Raw genomic sequence first — 20578 nt, 5'->3', positions numbered from 1 at the left:
ATTGCAGAGATATATATCGTTTGCACTGATTTAGTTGTGTGGCTATTTCAGCTGAATTATGAGAGGGCATTTTGTAAACGACATGGCTGATACCGCCTCAGAGGCTGATAAGACAAAGTCCGGTTTTCTCACAGCTTTGAACGGCGGCGAGTTTAATGGCTGCCGTTCACATGTGGCTACAGCGGCGCCTCGGGGTGTAATTCAGAGGGAGTGATAACATCGTAATTCCTCTCAGAGTGTTTCAGCACTGCGCTGAAACAGTGAACCTGCACGCAGCGTGTTGCTCAATGGTTACGTTTTGAGTTTACGGTGTGTTTCAGGGAAAAAAAGGTAATGGACACACAGTGTAAATGAGGGTTTTGTCTGTGCAGCGTGTGAGCTGGTGTGTGTTCCCTCTCTGCCTCCTACAGGCCAGAGGCAGGTGACCCGTGATGTTAAAAACGGCGTCGAAAACCTTGTTCCAGGACTCCAGTCATGCGTAATTGGTCATCTGCCTGGTAATGGCTTTTCCACACCAGCAGAAGTGCAGTATGAAAAGTGTATGTTACACTCAGAAGCACATCTCACTGGCTACCGCGGATATAGATGAAGATCTGCAGCACTTATAATCTGTTTACTATTGTATAATGCTGAGATGTCTCATTTCTTTACTTTGTGCAGTCGTCTCTTGTTGATTGGTTCATAGTGTTGAACAGTTATATCATGAACTAATTTAACAAAGGAGCAGATGCCCACCCACAATGTGACCTTGGCCTGTTTGACCTCTTTACAGATACGTTTCAGCCTTTTTCATACCTTTTAATATCCTCCCACTGTATGCCCCCACCAGTTTTAAAACACAGTGCTACCGAGAGCATCTTAGTGTGTCTGTGTACACACAGTAGCACTGTATATAAATGTTATTGTAAATGTTTAGAAATTCCTACCTCCTACCCCTATTTTTTGTTTAAAATGATCGTTAATTTATCACCTGTTTCCAGTAATTGTTTGGCACATGATTTGCTTATAACTAGACATGTCCATTAGAGGGATAGAAACACACAGTTTATTACCTGTTTATTACAGATTTATTAACCACTGAAAATAATAGTAAACCCTTAATACACTTTTAACTTGTTTGATAGCGGGTTAAAAGCCTGCCTTAAGGTAAATTAAGACAGCTCGGTTTCGGATTTTATACAGGAATTTGGGGGGAGGTGGGGGAGGTGAAATTAATGGCCTTCTTCCTGTAGTCTCACGTGGCAGATTCAGTAGAGATTAAGAGTTAAACACGGTCACGGTCATCATCACGTTCACAGACATGGCTCAGGCCGGTCGGTCTGTCCTCTCCGTCAGGCCGTTTGGGAGACTAATTAAGAGGTAACTCTGAGAAGAGAAATGGCCATAAAGTAATTAAAATCCACTTTCTTACAGCAGATCACACGCTGACTTTAAGATTAAAAATGACGGAAGTGCACTCTTGCGGTGGACGTGAGTGTACGTGACATTAGTGGTGTTATATTAAGTGGTGCGCTCAGCACGTTTGAGCGCGGCATAAAATCCAAGCAGCAAATCGTCTGCTTCCCTGTCGGCTTGACCCCAGCTGGTCATTACAGCTGCATTTACAAAGACCAAACATGACAGACATTATTAGCCTGGTGTTAGCCAATTTTAATCTGCTAAAATTGCTACTTTGCTGTTGTATTTTTCTTTCTTTGTGAGAAAACCTTTGAATTGTGCAAACAATCTGAAAGTTACTCAGCTTATGGTGTTGATGCTTTAGAGTTTAACTAGCCATCAATCAGTCAGATTAAAGGTATTATTCTGTATGGATATCACTAGGATTGGAGCGGATTTTTTTTACCAAAAGTGAGGCAGATTTATTTGTAAATAAGCCCATCTTTTCTAGCCTGATGAATCGGGCCTTTTATTTTGAAGTTGTAGTACACAGGGTTTGTTGTGCGGGGCTCAGACGGGCCAGCCCGGCTTACGCACTCGGCGCAGCGTCTGTGTGTTTACGCTCTGAATGGCGTTGGAGTCCGCGCCGCGGTCCGGGGGACAAGGTGAAGGACTGCGGCAGCGCGGGGCTCACAAAGACTGAATAAACACAGTCCCGGTTACCCCACAGCAACCAGTGTGGGGATAACGAGCCCTGAAAAGAAAATACACTTATATGATTTCATAGGAAAAAAATAGATAAATGTAATTATTATTTGATAATGTTATTACATTTATTCATTTGGCAGATGCTTTTATCCGAAGCGACTTCCAAGTTAGACAGAGTACAACACAAGCAAAAAACCATAAGGAGTCAACGATATTAGAAGCAGCGTAATAATAATAATAATAATAAATGGTAATAGTTTTTTAGTATCAATAGTATTATTATTATTATTATTATTAATTTATTATTATCATTATTATTATTATTATTATTATCGTTTTAATAGCACTGCAAAGACATTTTATATAATTTTATATTTTATATAATATTTTCTTGATATAAGTAATTTTAGATATTTTTACACACACACACACACACACACACACACACACACATACATACATATATATAAAATGACTGATTTCTGTGCAGTGCTATTGAAATGAAATGATATGAGAACATATTTATGCCATTTGTTTTATTGCTAAGGCATTTTGTCAACTCCGATGGTAATGAAAGTTGCCTTCATGTGTGTATTTATGTCTGTAAAGGCTGTCATTGCTGTGGCCCTTACAGGAAAGAGTGAGGTGATTATTAAGAAGAAGGCTTTGTACCTGGGGGCTGATTTTGAGCAGTGTAACTGATGGCATGTTTCCCGCCCTCCTGTCCAGGTGTGTTTGCTGCCTGTGTGTACCTGTTCTGCACGCGCACGCCTTCCCGCAAAGTGCTGGGGGCTGAAATAATTTCCAGCAAACTAATGAAGCCGAGCTAACAGCTAAAGAGTGAAGGGGCTGCACCGCACCGCAGTGCGAATGGTGGGTTTGCGTCAGAGAATGCGCGTTCCTGTAGAGGGCTACGGCTCCTGTGCTCTGAAAATCGGCTCGTTTATCGTTTATCCTGATATTTGTTTTTTTTTGTTTTTTGTTTTTTTATTAGGAGTCGGATTTAGGCATGCCCTTTCAATAGGATCGATCAGCGAGATTGGTTTATGATAAGGATGATAACGAGGCCCCCGACTCTGTGGTGTACGGGGCAACGGAAAGTAAAATAATAAGGGTTTAAAAAATTCCTGTTATGTGGGTAAGCTTTCCCCTCTCTGGCAGACTGTCTCTGTTTTCAAGCTTATTGAGAGAGCGAGCCTAAAATGGAAGTGGCATGTGGCTCCAGCAGACAGTGGTAAACTGACAAGTGGGACCAGAATAGGTGACAAAAATTTTTGATTTGCCAGACTGGCTTAAGTATAAAATCATGAACTATTTATGAAATGCATTATGAATTATTGGTTGCTTTAAAACCCGCGACTTGAAAATCCTGACATTGCCAGTTTCCGACAATCACAGGCTTTGCTGTTAGTGCAGTGTATATACGGGGGGGGGACAACACTGTAAATTGGGACAAACTTTCTCCAATCAAATTATATTTATTTTCCTGTGACTTAAGTACTCTTAATGAGACACATGCAAAGGAAAAATGCTTTTTGTTCTTTGACAGACAATTTGGCTGGGTCTCTGCGGCACTGAGGAGCGCACTGCAGTACTTTCCCGCTCCCGTTTTGATCAAATTAAACTACATAACGTGCGTCGGGTATTATGACAAACTGCTCAGGCATTAAAGCATATGGTTTGTTTCCACGCTAAAATACCATGCGGCAAAGCCCCCATATCTGCACCAGCCAATCAGAGACCAGATTTAGTTCTCTTAATGGTAATCCCATCTGGGGTATTTGCATCTGTTTGTTTTTTCCCTCCTCTAACCATGTCAGTATTGTAACTTTTTAGCGATATCTTACACTAGAGTGTTTATCAGTGTGGTATTGTAACACTTTCTTTAACCATATCTTAGACTGGAATGTTAATCAGTGTGGTATTGTAACACTTTCTTTAACCATATCTTAGACTGGAATGTTAATCAGTATGGTATTGTAACAGTTTCTTGAACCATATCTTAAACTAGAGTGTTTATCAGTATGGTATTGTAACATTCTAGGTTTCATTATTTCAGCTTGGATGACAGCATTTTCAGGTGCCCAGTCTTAAGTGGTCCAGTGTAAATACACAGCAGGCTAATTTAAAGAATTATAAATCAGTCTTGGTAAAGATTATGCTGGAATAATAATAATAATAATAATCATAATTATTATTATTATTATTATTATTATTAATAATATTATATTATATTATATTATTATTATTATTTATATTAAATAATATATAAACAATAAATATTAATAATTTTATATTAATAGCTATAATAAACAGAAGTAGCTAATAGCAAACAGAAATTGAAATTCTAAAGAAATTCCTATTTATTTGCTGGAGGTATTTTTCCATAAAGATCTTGGGAAATTTGGGTTGTTTGGTAATGAACTGGGCAAAGAGATCTTAGCCTAGCACTGTCCGAATATTATAAACATGGTCATAATTTTTACGTTCAGGGAATTATGAATTTCTTTTTGACAGCCCCTACTTCTTGTGTTTAGAATTTCAGCCTGTACTTACAAGGGTGAATGTGGCAGCACAGAAAGTGAGATATATTCTTTTGGTTTATTTAGACATGAATGCTGTTCTGACCATAATCACAACCCCGGCAGGCTAGGAGCTTTTATAATGACATCATGGTTTTATTATGACATCACGGTGACCTGCTTTGTGATTCAGCAGATACAGTCAAACCCCACATATTTTACCATGTTATGAGGCGTTTGCTTTGAAGGTGCTGTATTAGGATCAGCTATGAAGCAGGGATGAATGCACCATGCTGGTTTTGAAGGGAGAGACATTCTGCTACCTGAGAAAGAGGAAGCTGTTTACCTGGAGCAGCTGCCTCTCTGAGTGATGGTGCTGTTTCTGCTTTCAAACAACACTGTGATGAGAACAATGGGGTAATGAATCATGAATTGGTCAGTTTTTCTGTGTCAAGCTCAAGTTTTCATGTCAAGATGTGTTTCTGCACAGCAGTAAAAAGCAATTAAAAAATAGACAACAACAAAAAAAACTTTGATATTATCCCACAGAAAAGTGTTGCGCTTGACCTTTTCCATGCTTGGGTGTGTCAGAAAGCTGAGGGGCAGTGCGAGAGTGTGAGAAAGTGTTATAGTGTTGAAGTGAATGTGCATCTGGCCTGGGTGCTGAAAGGTGCACAGAAACATGGAGCGCTAATGATGTAGCGAAGCCGCTCTGCGTGCCATGCTATTCTCATGCAAATTACAGGGACATTCAGCATCAATAACTCTCACACATTACACTGCAGAGAGCTGCCGTCTTTGTCTTACACACACGCACGCACACATTCTCACACACACACACACACACACACACACACACACACACGTACATACATACATACATACATACACACACACTCATATACATATGCAGGCACACGCATATTTGCATGTGTTGCAGCCTGGTGTGTTTTTTTTTTTAAATAGCATTAGACGTCAGAATAGGAAGAAGACACACTGATGGTTCCAATAAAAAAAAAAAAGCTTTTATTTCTTTCTTTTTTTTTCAAAGCACAGAAAGGGTTAAAAAGTGAGTTTAAAAAAAAAGTTCTTTTCAGCGGAGGGTTCAGTGAACCATATGTAGGTAGCCACGGGCTAATGGGCAATTGGTCCCCAGCTCTCCAGGTAGCCCACACAGTCGTACCCCCCTGCCCCCACCCCCAGAAATCCCTCCTTCATTCCCCTCTAATCTCACCTTTTCTCTGGCGCTGACCTGGGGAGCCCCACTCCACTCCCCACTGCATGCCAGAAGATAGCGGTCTGATCCCTCCACTGCCTCTGTGGATGTTCCTGCTCTACACCCCACAGGCCCTTTCCTATTGATTTCTCCGCTGCGTTTAGCTGTTTGCTTTTCCTCAGCCCCGGCTGCAGCGCCTCGCACCGCCGCGCATTAATGTTCAGCTAAAGGAGGCCTTTGATTTTTCATTAGAACTGCTTCCATATTTTAATATTGGGTTTAATCTGCACTCATGCCTTTAAGAAATAACAATTCAGAGCGAATCCCTGGCCTTCAAAAAATATATGCCGCTTCTTCAATCAAAGCCAGACGAATTTGCTCTTTCTGTTCAAGTTCACTTCCAATCGTTTCTCTCTCTCTCTCCCCCTCTCTCTCTCTCTCTCCTGAGGTGCTATGCTGATTGACTGATCTTACCATTTGGCTTAAACAATGGAAAGACATCAACAACAGTCAGAAAAAAAAAAAAAACAAAAAAAATCATCCAGAGAAATGAAAGCAGCGGCGTTTTATTCAAACTTATTTTTCCTCTGTGCAGAAAGAGCTGAAAATTCACAGCTTTAATATATGATGGAACAGAGTATGATCTAATGTACTGTGATGTAAGAGCTCTGTGTTGCAGTTTGTTGGCCTTCGCTGCTCTTTTGTTTGAGTACACAGCGCTCATCCACACGTGTCAAACACGTCCATCTGCTCACGCTAAGAGGCTCTTAATCAAATGCTTAAGTATTTAACTTAAATATTGGGGGAGAACCATGCTGTAATTTAACGATAGTTTGTGTGGCATCTTGTTAATATTATTGCTCAAAAGTATCAACTCCTTCATATATGTAAGATAAGTACTTGATATTATTTAGGTTTTTGGCAGCTGTTTTACACCATGTGCAAAAGTGTGCCGCTATATTGTGAACTTGACATTCTTGTAAAATGAAGTAGTAAAATTGCACAATAACGTAATCATGAAATATTCTGCAGCATAATTACATGCGTGTAAAGCTTGGAGTTGTGTTCTTTGTTTCCTCCTGCTGACGTCCTCCTGGTTGCTGGGAGAGGTGAGGTTCATGTGCAGATACATGCTGTCGGTACTGTGCGTTACTCTTGCAGCTGCTGTATTTCTGTGGACCCTCCTCATGGGTTAAACTTTCTGCGGTGGGGCGCATATTCGTAAGTGCAAGTTTTAAGATGACGCTATGTGTCTGTAAACACAGGACGTGAAAAAGGGAGCCACGACTCCAAACAGAGGTCAGGACCTAGTTCCTGCCTCCAGTCGAAACCCAGAGCTCCAGAGAAAGGAGGCTTTTCTGGGACGGGTTTGTGGAGCGTGTAGCGGCTAGCTCAGCAGGCCCCTCATTGGAGGGTCAGCGGGGTGAATCTGGTGGTCAGACACGGCTTTTCTGCATCTAAGCGAATCACTTAATATCCCTATCCTAAGAAAAACTCACACTGTGTTTATTCTCCTGTTTTAATGCTCAGCACAGATTCAGTATTACAGCCAGTAATAATAATAATAATAATAATAATAATAATATTAATAATAATGTATTGTGAATTTTTCTTAAGTGCAAAATGCTTGTTGCATTAATGCTTAATTTTTAAAATCACAGGTGAAATATTGTTGATTGCCCTCATTCAGTTCTGTTATGGCTGGTTAAAAAAAGAAAAGCTTGAGTTTGTTTTTAGCGTGCTGCAGTCATAACAGGTCATTTGCGGCAGGGAGAGTGAAACGGCTCCGCGGGCGGCGGACGGTGCCGCGGGCCCCGCAGCCAAAGCGGCCGCGGACGCACTCGCCGGCGTTTGCCTTTATCCGGCGCGTATCAAACGCCGGGAACGCTCGCCTAATTGAACAGCCTCTGCCGATTCGTCCGCATTCTCCGGCTTAAAAAAAAAACGAGAGGGAGAGAGGCGAGAAGAATGAAACCCAGAAATAATCTGGGTGGGACATTCTTTCTGCTGCTGGAGTGTTTTAGCCTCCTGCTGCGATGAAATGAATTATTAAAGATTCTGTTGTGATACAGCTGCCTACTTAAAGGTCCCTGCTTTCTTGTAAAGCCGCGTATTAACAGCGCCTGGATGGCGAGAAACTGACACCATCCCCATTAAAAAAACAACAACAACCCAAAAAAAAAAAAAAACTTGGCTGTCGTCCACAAAAAGTGCAAAAATATTTTGGGGGATTTTTTTTTTTGATGTAAGTTTATTTTTTTTTCACCCCCAAGTATGTTTTTGTGTGTCCATTTTGTTTAACTGTTGCACTGTAGTACTGACTGTGGATGCTGCTGTTTGTATGGCTGTGACACTGAATGTAGAGGTAACGGAACAGAAATTATTTCACAATATTCAGCATTAGTTACACGTATTACAGGCTAGTTTTTTTCAAGAAATGCATTCACTGGGGAATATTTATCTCAAGAAAAAAAAAAAAAACAAGGTTACACGGCGGTTTAAAGTGGACTCAGTCCTTATCTGGTCAGACGAAAAGTTCCATTAAGTTGAAATCAGAAATGGACATTCTTTCCCAGTGAGTGTACTTAACAGAAGACATTTTGTAAATTAAATATCATTAATTACTCTTCACGGTGTGCCACCAACTGAGTTTTGGGGTGGTGGTGGGGGGGAGCACGCGCGGAAGACAGAAGAGTCACTTTAGGCCATCTCATTAAACCTTGCCCTTGGGTGCTTTGCGCCTTTTATATCCAATTTAATGAACTGTTTATATTTTTAGCTTTTGAGATGACACAATTATTTGTGCGTTCCAGTGTCACAGTTGCAGTTGCAACGGGTGTGGGTGTGTGTGTGTGGGTGTGTGTGTGCTCGCGTGTGGGGGGGGGGGAGCTGTGATGAATTTCATTTGATTAGGATTAATTATTCCAACAGTTGGAGACGGTGACTTTTGTCAACATTGTAAGTGGCGGCGGCTCCAAGCTGATGTGGGGGACTGGAGGTGATGCAGCCGGCCGCGCCTCCTCCTCACGGCTGCAGTCCGGCCTGTTTAACGAGCCTCTCTCTGCTTCCTCCTTTATTATCATTCACAGAAACTGCTTTGCAAAAACATTATAAGTAAACAGGAATGCACTTCAAATTAAACGTGTCTTGGCAAAATTAATATTCAGTAAGTATAAATATATATTTGTACTCACGTACCATGCATGCATATATTTGTAGGTACATGTGCGTATATATACCGCTCTGATACGATTGTTCCTTTGCGACTGTCATTTCCTAAACGGGGACATTCGGTGAATGGTTTATCTGTGTGCTGTAAAGTGGAGTGGAATCTGTGTGTCTTTTGATGGGCTGCAGAGAATCTTTTCCACCCATGTCAACAAAGCTAAAGCACGTCTTTGACAGCTGGAAAAAACCTCAGTCTTGGTTTTGACGAGATGTGTTCTTGTAACTGGCAGACAGACCATTTTGCATAAAGTTAAGAAAGATCTTTGTACTCTTTTCTTGTGCTTCCGGGAATAGAAGCAAATTCTCACCCAAGATTAAAAAATCTGACAAAAGAAAGACCTTTGAAAAGGATTAAAAATCTTTTCTGTTCTGTGGCAATAAGGTATGTTACACGAGCGCATTCCTCCAAGTCTGCTGCCTGGATCCCGCTGCTTTTTTTTCTTTCACTTTTAATTTGATTGCTCCATCGACTCCATACAAGTCAGATAAGATTAGGATAATATTTTGTAAATCTGATTTTATATTATAAATTATTTATTGATTAATTATTAATTATTTTGGGACCATGTTTATCTACACATTTTATTTGGCGGAAATCATAAATATGATAAATTCCCAAATTGCCGCAGCTCTGATTTAAACTGCTCACACACATTTATATTTTTCAGAACGTGCATGGGATATAATAAAATTGATGATAACTTTGAAAATGATTAGAAAATTACGATAAACATATATTCATTTTTTAAATTACTACTCCATTAAATGAAACTGAATTAAAGGAAATGCAGAATTGGGATCGGGGTTAATTTTAAGTGTGATCTGATGTGGTCAGTGCGGTTCAGAGTGAAATGAATAGGCAATAATCATTGTCTCCTTTCCTCTGTCTCTCCCTCTGTGGGGGGTTAAAAGCTAGTAAATCGGTTTAGATAAGCTAAGCCTTTGTTTCAGTCTCTCCTTCTTTTACAAGCGACAGCATTTCCTCGTCTTTTCATTTGCATAACATTCAAAGGTTACATTGCCGAAGCAGGTGATACTCTCAGCTGCAGCAAACAGCTATTTAGAAATGCTTAAAATGCATCTATTATTTTACAGTGCCAGGTCTGAAGAAGATGTCAGTGTGCTGATTCAAATCAACTGTTCTCTGATGCCTGTTGTCTCAATTACCAGCAAGCCGGCGTTCCCTAAAGTTACCGGGTACCTCTTTAAGATGAAACTACAGAAAAATGGAATATGTGGGTGTTTTCCATGCAGAAAAGGAGAGAGGTGTCTGAGTAGGAAATGTGTGCTTCCTTTATCTTTGTTTATGTGGAAAATGTGAAGAACTTGAAACAGCACATCTAAAGTTTTTAACTGTGTCACTCCCTGATCATCCCTTGTTTGGTAAACTTGTCTGTAAATGACAAAAAAAAGAAAAGAAAATGTTGGTTTTCAGAGAAACATGCTGCTTTTGAAAATTTTCTGCGATCCTGACGTCACTGGAAAGAATGCCGATAGTGGACTTGCCCTGTTTTTTTATTGTTTTGTTTCCAAGCGGCGCAGCCTAATGGTTCTAATGGCATTCAGTTACAGTCCTTTTAAAGGTTTTCTGTGCCCACTCAGCTCTAACACCAACACCTTATCATTTTATTTAAACTGTGACCTCACACACATTTAATTTCTGTTGTGATTTTTTTTTGTGTAGCATAATTATCATTAATACAACAGCGCTGAAATATTTAAGATTATTTCAGTATTACACCTTAAATCCAGTAATGTCGCAACGGTGTCATTTGTGCAGGGTGTTATTTTTAACACTAAATTAAGTATTATCATTATTAACAACAATAATAATGACAATATTATTAATAATAATGAAGATATTATTATTATTATTATTATTATTATTATTATCATTTATATTAATAGTACTATTATAACAAAAAGTCTGTTTAAAATGAGAAGGCTTGCATTGTTATAAATTGACCTCTGTTTCTGGTAGTATCAGTGTCCATTAAAACACACCATCAACACTCTTAGCATAGATGTTATTTCCTCTGTGTATCCAGAAAAAACAAAACCATTTCTCCCTGGCTCTCATTTGTAAGCATATCATTTTGCTCTGACTCTGTCTGTGGAATGTGTATTGTGTGTAATTACACTGGCACAGATAAGGAGTCCCGCAGGCGAGATAAAACCTTCAAAATAAATTGTTTAGGTGCTTAAGTCTCTCTGTGCTTTCCTCTCTGGGCGACGGCAGGCAATCAGCCCTTTCTCAGTGATAAAAAATAATTAAGCAGGAAGTTTTGAAATGGGAAAACTACAGTGAAGTCAAGTGTGGAAGTCTGTTGTCTGGGTTTGTTCATGGAGCAGTGAAATAAAGGAGGGTTTTTTTGTTTTTTTTTTTTTTTTGATGCTGGGTGCTGTTGTTGTGAGGGGTTTTCTCCTAAATTCGTAGCTGCGATTATTTGTTAGGGTCGGCCGTGCTGATGCGGCTGCTACAAATGGATTTGACCCATTATTCCTGCCGTGTCGAGAGCGCCGTCCCGCCTCAGCCGAGACCACCAGAAGCTTAGTAAACATTTTTTTTTTTTTTTTTTTTTTTGCGCCTGTGTGTTCAGTTTGGAGGGCATGAGAAGAGCTTTTACTTTTGTAAACAAGCCCTTGGCGCCTCGGCCTCCTGATAGAAATTGGAGATGGCACTCTGTGAAGTGTGCTTTTTGGACATGGCTGCTTTTCCCTGCCTCGCTCGGAGTATGGCGAGGGCCGAATCTGATGGAACGCCAATCGCGGAAACGCGGGTGATGAATTATTCTCTGTCTACCTCCCCGCATCCAGATTATCACAGAGTTGTGACAGTAGTGAGCTGACAGCGGTGACAGTTTTGAGAGGATTTATCGCTGCCAAGTGATATATTCCTAATACATTCTCTGCTCCTCCTTTTTATTCCGCAAATTTTATTTATTTAGGAGAAGGGGACTTTACCATTATCATGTAAAGAAAGCTTACACAGACACACACACACCACAAGCGCTCAACCCAGCCCACCACACACACACATATACACACACACACACACACACAGAGAAGACACGCTCACACACTCTCTCGCGCACACACACACACAGTTCTCAGGTAAGTCCCACTTTATGTCTTGCTCCATTAGGGGGCCCTCGTGCTTCAGAAGTGCCAATTATTCTCAACACAACCCGACTAAGACTTATTTTTCTTGTGTGTGTGTGTGTGTGTTTTTTTTTTTTCGTCCTCCCTCCCTTTCCAGAAAAGGTCACGTATCGCCTACAGTGACGAGGTGCGGAACGAACTCCTGGGGGATGATGGGAGCTCCTCGGAGAGCCAGGTAGGGCTGCACTGGGGCGCGGCCTGTGTGGGTGGCTGAGGGGGTGTCTGGGGTCAGGGACGTGCAGGCCCTCCGCAAGCTGCTGCTCGCCACTGCCGCATTGGCAGCGAGTCATGTGGAAGAAACTCTGTTTAATGCAAAGCTGCCGTCTCAATGCACTTCATCTCCATCCAGGCTCCGGCCAGCAGGAGCGTCCGTCAGCCCTCCACCCCTCCACCCCTCCACCCCTCCCATTCGCATACATGGCAGCTTTCATGGCCTTTTAGAAAGTGTGTGTGTGTGTGTGTGTGTGTGTGTGTGTGTGTGTTTGTGGTGTACAGGGATCCCGCACACAAGGCACAAGTGAAATATTTTTGGTGACAGTGTGTCCACATAAACCACACTGTGACTGCGGGCTGTGCACTTATTGTCTGTGTCCTTATTTTTAAAATTTTTTTTAAACTTGGAAGGCAAAAATGATAATGGACTTTTCAAAGGCATGGACTGTTTCTCCAAAACCTGACCTCTGACAGCCGAGTCCCCTGTACCGTGGGTGTCTGGGCCAATGAGGGCAGGCACATTTAGCTTATTTTTTTAATTTGCTTTCTAAAAAATAATAAACACTGGAGGTACATTTTCATCTTTTTGCCCGTTATTCATGCTGAATGTGTCATTTCTTAAAATAAAATTAGTAAAAGACATTAAATTAAAATGAAGCAAAAAAGCAGAAAAAAAAAATGTCACATAACAGATTTTTTTTTTGTTATTGACTCCTTCATATCAAGAAGTAAAATCTTGATCTTAATTGTAGAAAAGTAAGCCGTGTGTTCTTAAAACTTTATTGTTCTGTGTTTTCTGAAGTGCGGCATCAAAAAAGCTGCGCACTTCAATGCATGCTGACTGCCTGTCACCTACACAGATGCTGCTCCTATCAAGACACTTGGAATTCTGACCACGGCACTTTGAATAATTATATATTACATTTTAATTATCCTGCCAACTTTGCAGTGGTAACCGTTAACGTCACAAGCCGTCCTCTGTACTCACTAAAACTAGAATGAAATTCACCGCTGCCGAGCTGTCTCCAAATAAAGTTGTCTTTTTTTTGATTTCCCACTTATTACCATTTCAATAATGACCTGTGCACTGCAACATCTTACAAACATATGTATCGTTAGCAGAGATATGGAATTGATATGCATATTCCATCCAAATTAGTGAGCCAGTATAAAAAAAAAAAAACACGACAGTGACATCTTATATACAGGCTGGCAGCTGATGTGCCAGAGCTGTCACACAGAAGACAATGATGTCTCTTCTCAAAATCTTGATAATATTTTTACATTTTATATGTGTATATATATATATAATTTGTTGATACATATACATGTAAATATGACCTATATTTGGGTAAACAGCGTTCAGTTTTTTTCAAACCAATTAATGATGGATTCCATTTTTTAAATAATAATTAAAAAATCATCAAAAAGCTATCTTTTAGATAATTATACTAAACATAAAAAGAAAACGAAGAAGGAAAAAAACACAAATTAGACCTTTAAAGGGTTATTCTAAGATGTACCATGTCTTTTTGTACTTGTAATTAACAGGCTCATATTTTTTTGAAGAGAAATATTATATTTCCTCCCCACTTAGTTAATCATTTAGTGCCACTTAATCTTTCAACTGCCTTTTTATACAGGTCCTGCTGTGTTTGTGGCACACCAAACTACTCCAGATGTTGATTTTTAAAATATACTCTTACAAGGGAATATTATATTTTTACACAGCACTACACATGTGTAATGGACAGTATTTTAACCACCACCACAATTTATATAAAAAGTCTACTTCCTGCAAGTCAAGAATGACTAGTCCTCAGTGCTTCACCATGACCTTGTGTACGTGTGAATAAATACACAACCGCACATTTATTTATGTATCTATGTATACAAGATGTGACAGGACACATATTTTACTAAACATATATGTAGCCGTGGTCAAAGAGCCAGTGCCAGGGACAAAGGCAAAATAAATAAATATCGGACCATTTTTAAAATTTTATTTTAAATTTCACAGCTGCCATCTTCCATTTTAAAAACTTGCAGAGATAACGGCAGACTTGGTCTGGCTGTGTATGGAGTGCATCGAACTTCAGGTTCTCCCCTTTTTTCCAGAAGGAGACGGTGGTGATAGGAACGAGGGGACACGGCCGGTGGGGGCTGGGGGGGAGGGGGCCCGAGCGGGGGCCTGAGCGGGGGCCGGGGCGAGCCGGTCAATTTAATTCCTGACGATCTGAAAGAGGTCAGGATCATTTCATATAGCCCTGGCTGAGCAGATCATTACCAGACAGAAATATGTTCGTTACATGCCAAGGATTTATAACTAAATAAATGGGTAGCCTTCATAAGTTCTGAAAATGGCGTTTTGGGCCTGCGATAATGTGCAAAGGCCGGTTTAATAGAGTTCGGCATTTATTCGTTATCTGTATGCCGACAGAGACAGAATTGGCGCTATCTCTCTCTTTTTTTTAATAACGTGGTAGTCCACGGTCGCACGTGTTTTTCCACACACAACATTCACACCCAGGATTTCGTTTGCCACACAAGCACACACACACACAAACACACACACACTTTCGCACACAAGCACTCTGCGGCATAGTTTCGATTACAGTCACAGCAGAAGGCTTGGCCACCAGAGATTCTGCTGGTTTGAGCCGGCATGGACCAGATTTAACAGGCTACAAAGGAAGCAGATTACCACTTGTATCAAATTCCGTATTGAATAAAAAAAAAAAAAAAATCTTTGTTTGAAAAATCCGCTGATTATCATAACAGAAAAATTGCAGCAGTGCAATTTTGAATACAGGCTGGCACGAGGAACGAAAAAAATAAACGAGGTACACAAGGAAAAATATAATTATGAAAATGTATAATATTCAGTATTTACTATGTTTTTTTTCTTTCTGTGAGCAGCTTTAGAAATGCACATGTTGTTAATGTTAATGGATTTCCAACCACGTAAAAAGAAAGTTTAAAAAAAAAAAGAGAGAGAGACAATCTCCCTCATAGTTTTCTGCAAATCCTCGGCGAAGACTAGCAGCCGTCGAAGCAGCACAAATGAGATAGAACACGTTTTGTTTGGTCCCTATTGAGAGGAACGGCAGGCCCTGCGAGTCGGCACAGGCTGCGCTGGGCTTGGGGAACCTCTAAATAGCCACATCTGTAGTGTAGTTTTAAACTTTGGCCCTTTAAATAATGCAGTTAACGCGGGGGCAGTGACCTTAAAAATAAAAGACAGTTGGCATCAGCAAAGTGGCTCTTTTTTGCTGAAAGAAAAACACATTTCTTTATGGTGTGTGCTCTATTTGACAGCCGCCACTGGTGAGATTCAGGGGGCCGGTGGCTTCCCAAGCCTGTATTCTCAACAGGCACACATAAAACAGCTCACACATCTTTCAGGTCTTTATTTTCCACATCTCACAGCCTTTCAGTGTTTCTCTCCCACTCGCAATTCCCAGTCCGGACTAACATGTAACATGTTAGTGCTGATTAATGAGGAAATATAAAAACAACGCATCTGTATGGATAAGTAAGGTAAAAAAAAAAAAAAATACATTCATATTTTTAATGATGGAACATATGCCTTCTCACACTTCAACTATTTCGATGAAACGTTTTAAAAAGTAATATTAAAAACGCCTGATATAGTGAAGATGTCTGTGTGCACTTTTTTGTAGTAAGCTCGCTTTTGAAGCGCATATAGGCCCAAACCGAGGGCGGCAAACCCACCTCTTAACAACATTTCTGCTCTGTTAGATTAGGAACAGTAAAGCCTTCCTGTATGACGATAGTAAATAGCAATAATATTTTGTACTAATAATTTTTTTATTTTAAGAGTAAGTAGTGTGTTGGGATGGATGACCCCAGTTTCAGTCTTTTCTCTGTGTCTGCTGGGATGGCGTAATGCCGCCGTTTCTCTGTGATGGACGCTCGCGGTCTGCGGCCGCTTCCTCTGCAGCCCTGCGTTGCCTTGCATGGCATCAGGAGACGCGCAGGCGTCGCCCCCGACGACCGCGGCAGCGCCGGCGCTTCTCACGTCAATCTTGCAAAGCTTTTGTCTGGAGTCGAGTTTTATAATTTGCGATCCAAGTCCTGCCTCATTCTGATACATTGGCAAATTATGAAAATAGAAAATTCAAAATGGCCAAACAGTACAAAGTGAGATGAGAAGAGGAGCTAATCATGGCCCAGAGCTTCCCCTTAGATCGGCAACCTTTAATCTCTCGCAAGAAACAGAGATTCAAAAATCACCTGCAAAGATGGACAAATTAAGAAACTTGTTACCCTCTTGCCAAGTGCATGTGTCTCTGTGTGCCTGATAAGTGTGCATATGTATGTGTAGATGTATTGTATGATCAATGTATGCATGTGTGTGTATATGTATGTTTGCATATATACGTATGTAGTAAGTCTGCCAGCATCTCCTTGTGCTTATGACAATAAAATATGAGGCCATTTGGTAATTCAGCATATAATATATATATATATATGTATGTATATATATTTATATATATATATATGTGTGTGTGTGTGTGTGTATTTATTTATTTGTTCATTTATATATGTGGTATTCACACACTGCCATTTGATGGCCTGAAAACGCATCATTAAATGCAATAAATTATTCCTACATAAGGGCTAAATAACACCTTATTAGGCCTTAATTAACACCTTATTAATGACTGAGAGCAGTTAAATTGTATTGCTCTGACTGATGTGTTCTGTGAACCAAACTTTAAAAGGCCACTGTGTTCTAAGTAAAGAGGGACTGGCTTAGGTTGTTTATTTTTTTTATTTAATTTGCAATTCTGTTTTATCAAATATAAATAATAAATGCTAAGATTCATGTTTTATGACCCAAGTAAGTTGTCCAATAATAAGTATTACCTTTATGTATTTATGTATATGTATACAGAGGCCCTCACACAGAGTCCTGCATACATAATATATGGTATACATGGATATAAAGATATGGGGCGGTGTTTGAAATATCGAAAGTCTGTCAATCACAGTGCACACAAATGCGGTTACAAAAATAGTACCAGGAATAGGGTAACAAAATGCTTATAACCTTTCATTTAGTGTTTATTACACGAGCTGAGGGTGTGAGTGAGGGCTGGAGTGTGCCTATCCCTCCTGTAAGCCTCTGTGTACACTGGAGCGGCTCTGTTTTTTTCAGCTGTACAGAGGGTTTGCAGTTTTTCTTCTCTTGCCATATTGAGTGTTGTGATGTGACTCACATTTGTCTCCCCTTGATGATGTTGCTTTAGATGCAGTGTGCAGAGAAATCTATTCCTCCAGTCTTTGTCTAATGTGACAGCGCGAGAAGTTGATCTTTGTTTGTTCAAAAAACTCTGCATGAATGTGTGTTTAGCTTCGTTTAATGTGTTTGTCTGTGATTTCGAAATGCTAAACATGCAAACAGATAAATCGTCAAGGTTAATTCTGTACCCTACCGCATGACTGATCTCTCCTGCCATGTCTCTCCTTTTTATCTCTCTCTCTCTCTCTTTCTCTCTCTCTCCCTTTCTCTTTTCCTCTGCTTTCACGTGGCAGTTGATAAAGTTACGTGAAGAGGTAAGTACTTCCTTGGTAGCTATTTTAGTCCTGCGTTCCCTTCAGAAGTTCCCACTGATTTTGCTGGTAGTTAGTAAATGACCTGATTTGAGAGCAAGGCTGTTTCCCCCCCTGCTCTCTCTGACAGCCGGGCTGCTGCTCTCCCTCTCACTGCATTATCTCTGTGGAATCTGCATTTTCCCTTTCACTTCCTCGTTCTGCCGTCGTCACCTCGCCTCCTGTCTTTGTGAAGCGCTGTGTTAATTTCGCCAAACCCACCCTGAAATGCGGTGTAGCTGGTGATGTTCGGTACAGTGTGGGAGAGACACGTGGGAACGCACCCAGAGTGCTTTTATCCTCTCTGTGTACCGTTGGGTGTCGAGAGAACATGGGTGTGTAAACATCACACTTACTTTCTGTAGCTCTGCACTGCAGCTCATTGGTTCGTATAAAGGAGAAATTATCTTTTAGTGTCACCATGCAGATGTATTTATTTATACATACAGAAGTATTTATTTAGAGTATGTGTCACCATACTGGAGTATTTATTTAGAGTGTTTCTCACTGTACAGAAGTATTTGTTTACAGTATGGTTCACCATACAGGAGTGTACAGAAATATTTATTGATACATACAGAAGTATTTATTTACAATGTGAGCCAACATGCTGAAGTATTTATTTAGAGTATGTGTCATGTCAACACACATAAGTATTTATTTAGAGGATGTGTCACCATACAGGAGTATTTATTTTGAGGACGTGTCACCATACAGGAGTATTTATTTAGAGGATGTGTCACCATACAGGAGTGTTTTTTAGAGGACGTGTGACCATACAGGAGTATTTATTTAGAGGACGTGTCACCATACAGGAGTATTTATTTAGAGGACGTGTCACCATAAAGGAGTATTTATTTAGAGGACGTGTCACCATACAGGAGTTCCAGTGGTCAGTTAAGTTCTTCCTTATGAGTCGACCCTGTGCCCCACCCTGCCGCGTGGGAAATTAATTTAAATCCTTATTTAAAATAAAGGCAAACAGAAAGGGGCCTGGCTGATAGACGGGCGGTGCAGAAGCAGCTGCTGTATGGGAGGCAGAGGCCGCGGTTGTGTTGTCTTTGTAATCGCAGCGTCGGAGGCGGCTGTCGGCAGGCAGGCGCATCTCCAGATCTGCATGGACAAAGCCTGAGCACGCTGCTTCAAAAAAGCACAGCGAAGGGTTAAAAATTCATTTAACCAGCGGTAATATGTCCTTTAGAGGAAAAAAATGCCACTGAGTATTATTTAATAATGATATCTATTCTTATGTTAACTATTATTATATTTAAATGAAAATAACTCAAAAATCCCTCTTTTTGTATTGTATTTTATAATTGTTATAATAATAGTGATAATTAATAATTGTCACAAAATCAACAGAAATACAAAATAAAAAAGCACACATGTGCATTTGAAAAAAGGAAACAGCAGCACTGAATTCCTGTCATTTAATACAGGTATTGCAGTCTGCAAGCAGACCGCACAGCGGAAAGTTTGATCGATTATTGGGATTGCCACAGGTTGTTTATAGTAAACGCACAGTTTCATGTGACAGTTTCTCGTGAAATGCCATCATTTTTATTCTGTGTTGAATTGAAAAATACCACATAGTGATATTAGCCTGCATTTTGGTATTTGCAAGATTTAAAAGGGTTCTCACATGACTGTCAGCTTGACAGCATTTTATTTTTAGAGTTACGACCATACTACCTGTAATTCTTTTTTTAAATAAAGAAATACACTGATTCAGCCCACACAAGACTATGGTTGGCAATTGTAGATTCACAGCGACGTCAACAGTGACACTTTTTGTGATACCTTAAGAGACTATGTTTACTCTACATGGACTGTGTGTGTGTGAGTTTGAGTGTATGTGTGTGTTTGTGAGTTTGTGTGTATGTGTGTGTTTTTGTGTGTAAGTATGTGAAGTCGTATGTGTAAGAGTGTGTGTGTATGTGTATGTGTAGGTGTGTGTGTATGTGTAAGTGTGTGTGTATATGCAAGTGTGTGTGTGTGTGTGTGTGTGTGTGTTTGGCTGCATTGTTTAGCCCTTCTCTTCAGCAGGATGCTGTTGTGGAATAATCCGGCTCACACAAAAGCCACTTCATCCGTCTGCATTCATAATTTAGCGCCCGCACAATACCGAGGGGCTTTGCTATCCTTGACTTGTGTTTTGTTTTATTTTATTTTTCATTTTTATTTTTCCTCTCTCCGACATTGACAAACAGACAGAGGAGAGCGTATCCCAGCCCCTGGGTGTGCCAGAGTCACCCTCCCCTCTATATTCCCTGGAGGATACCTGTTATTCCCCTGCCAATGGGCTCCTCATTTATTATATTTCATATTTCATATGGCTCTCCTCCCCCACCACCTCACCACGCGTTATCATGGATGAATTCTAATCAAAGACCACACAGCTTATACACACTTAGCTCTCTTTTAAAAACTATACTTTACCTCGTCTGGAAAACATGTTTAAATATTTAGCACCCACATTCACGGGTGTTTGACACTTGTAATTCCTAATCTTACAAGTCCCAAACAAACCGAG

General features: G+C 40.2%; 1 protein-coding gene across 4 annotated transcripts in view; it reads left to right on the top strand.

Moving 5' to 3' along the window:
* vti1a (vesicle transport through interaction with t-SNAREs 1A) overlaps positions 1 to 20578 on the top strand; it is a 137048-nt gene that overhangs the window by 16364 nt on the left and 100106 nt on the right. For 2 of the 4 annotated variants that reach the window (XM_036548314.1, XM_036548330.1), the window contains exons 4-5: positions 12311 to 12388; positions 17989 to 18009. In XM_036548314.1, coding sequence (XP_036404207.1) covers positions 12311 to 12388; positions 17989 to 18009 — 99 coding nt within the window. The remainder of the gene's footprint in view (positions 1 to 12310; positions 12389 to 17988; positions 18010 to 20578) is intronic. The other 2 variants (XM_036548323.1, XM_036548339.1) reach the window with 1 other exon arrangement.

This window comes from Megalops cyprinoides, chromosome 1, assembly GCF_013368585.1.
Source record: "Megalops cyprinoides isolate fMegCyp1 chromosome 1, fMegCyp1.pri, whole genome shotgun sequence".
In the NCBI taxonomy this organism is placed as follows: Eukaryota; Metazoa; Chordata; class Actinopteri; order Elopiformes; family Megalopidae; genus Megalops; species Megalops cyprinoides.
Note: the sequence above shows the minus strand (reverse complement) of the source record. Positions and strands in the feature narration are given on the sequence as shown.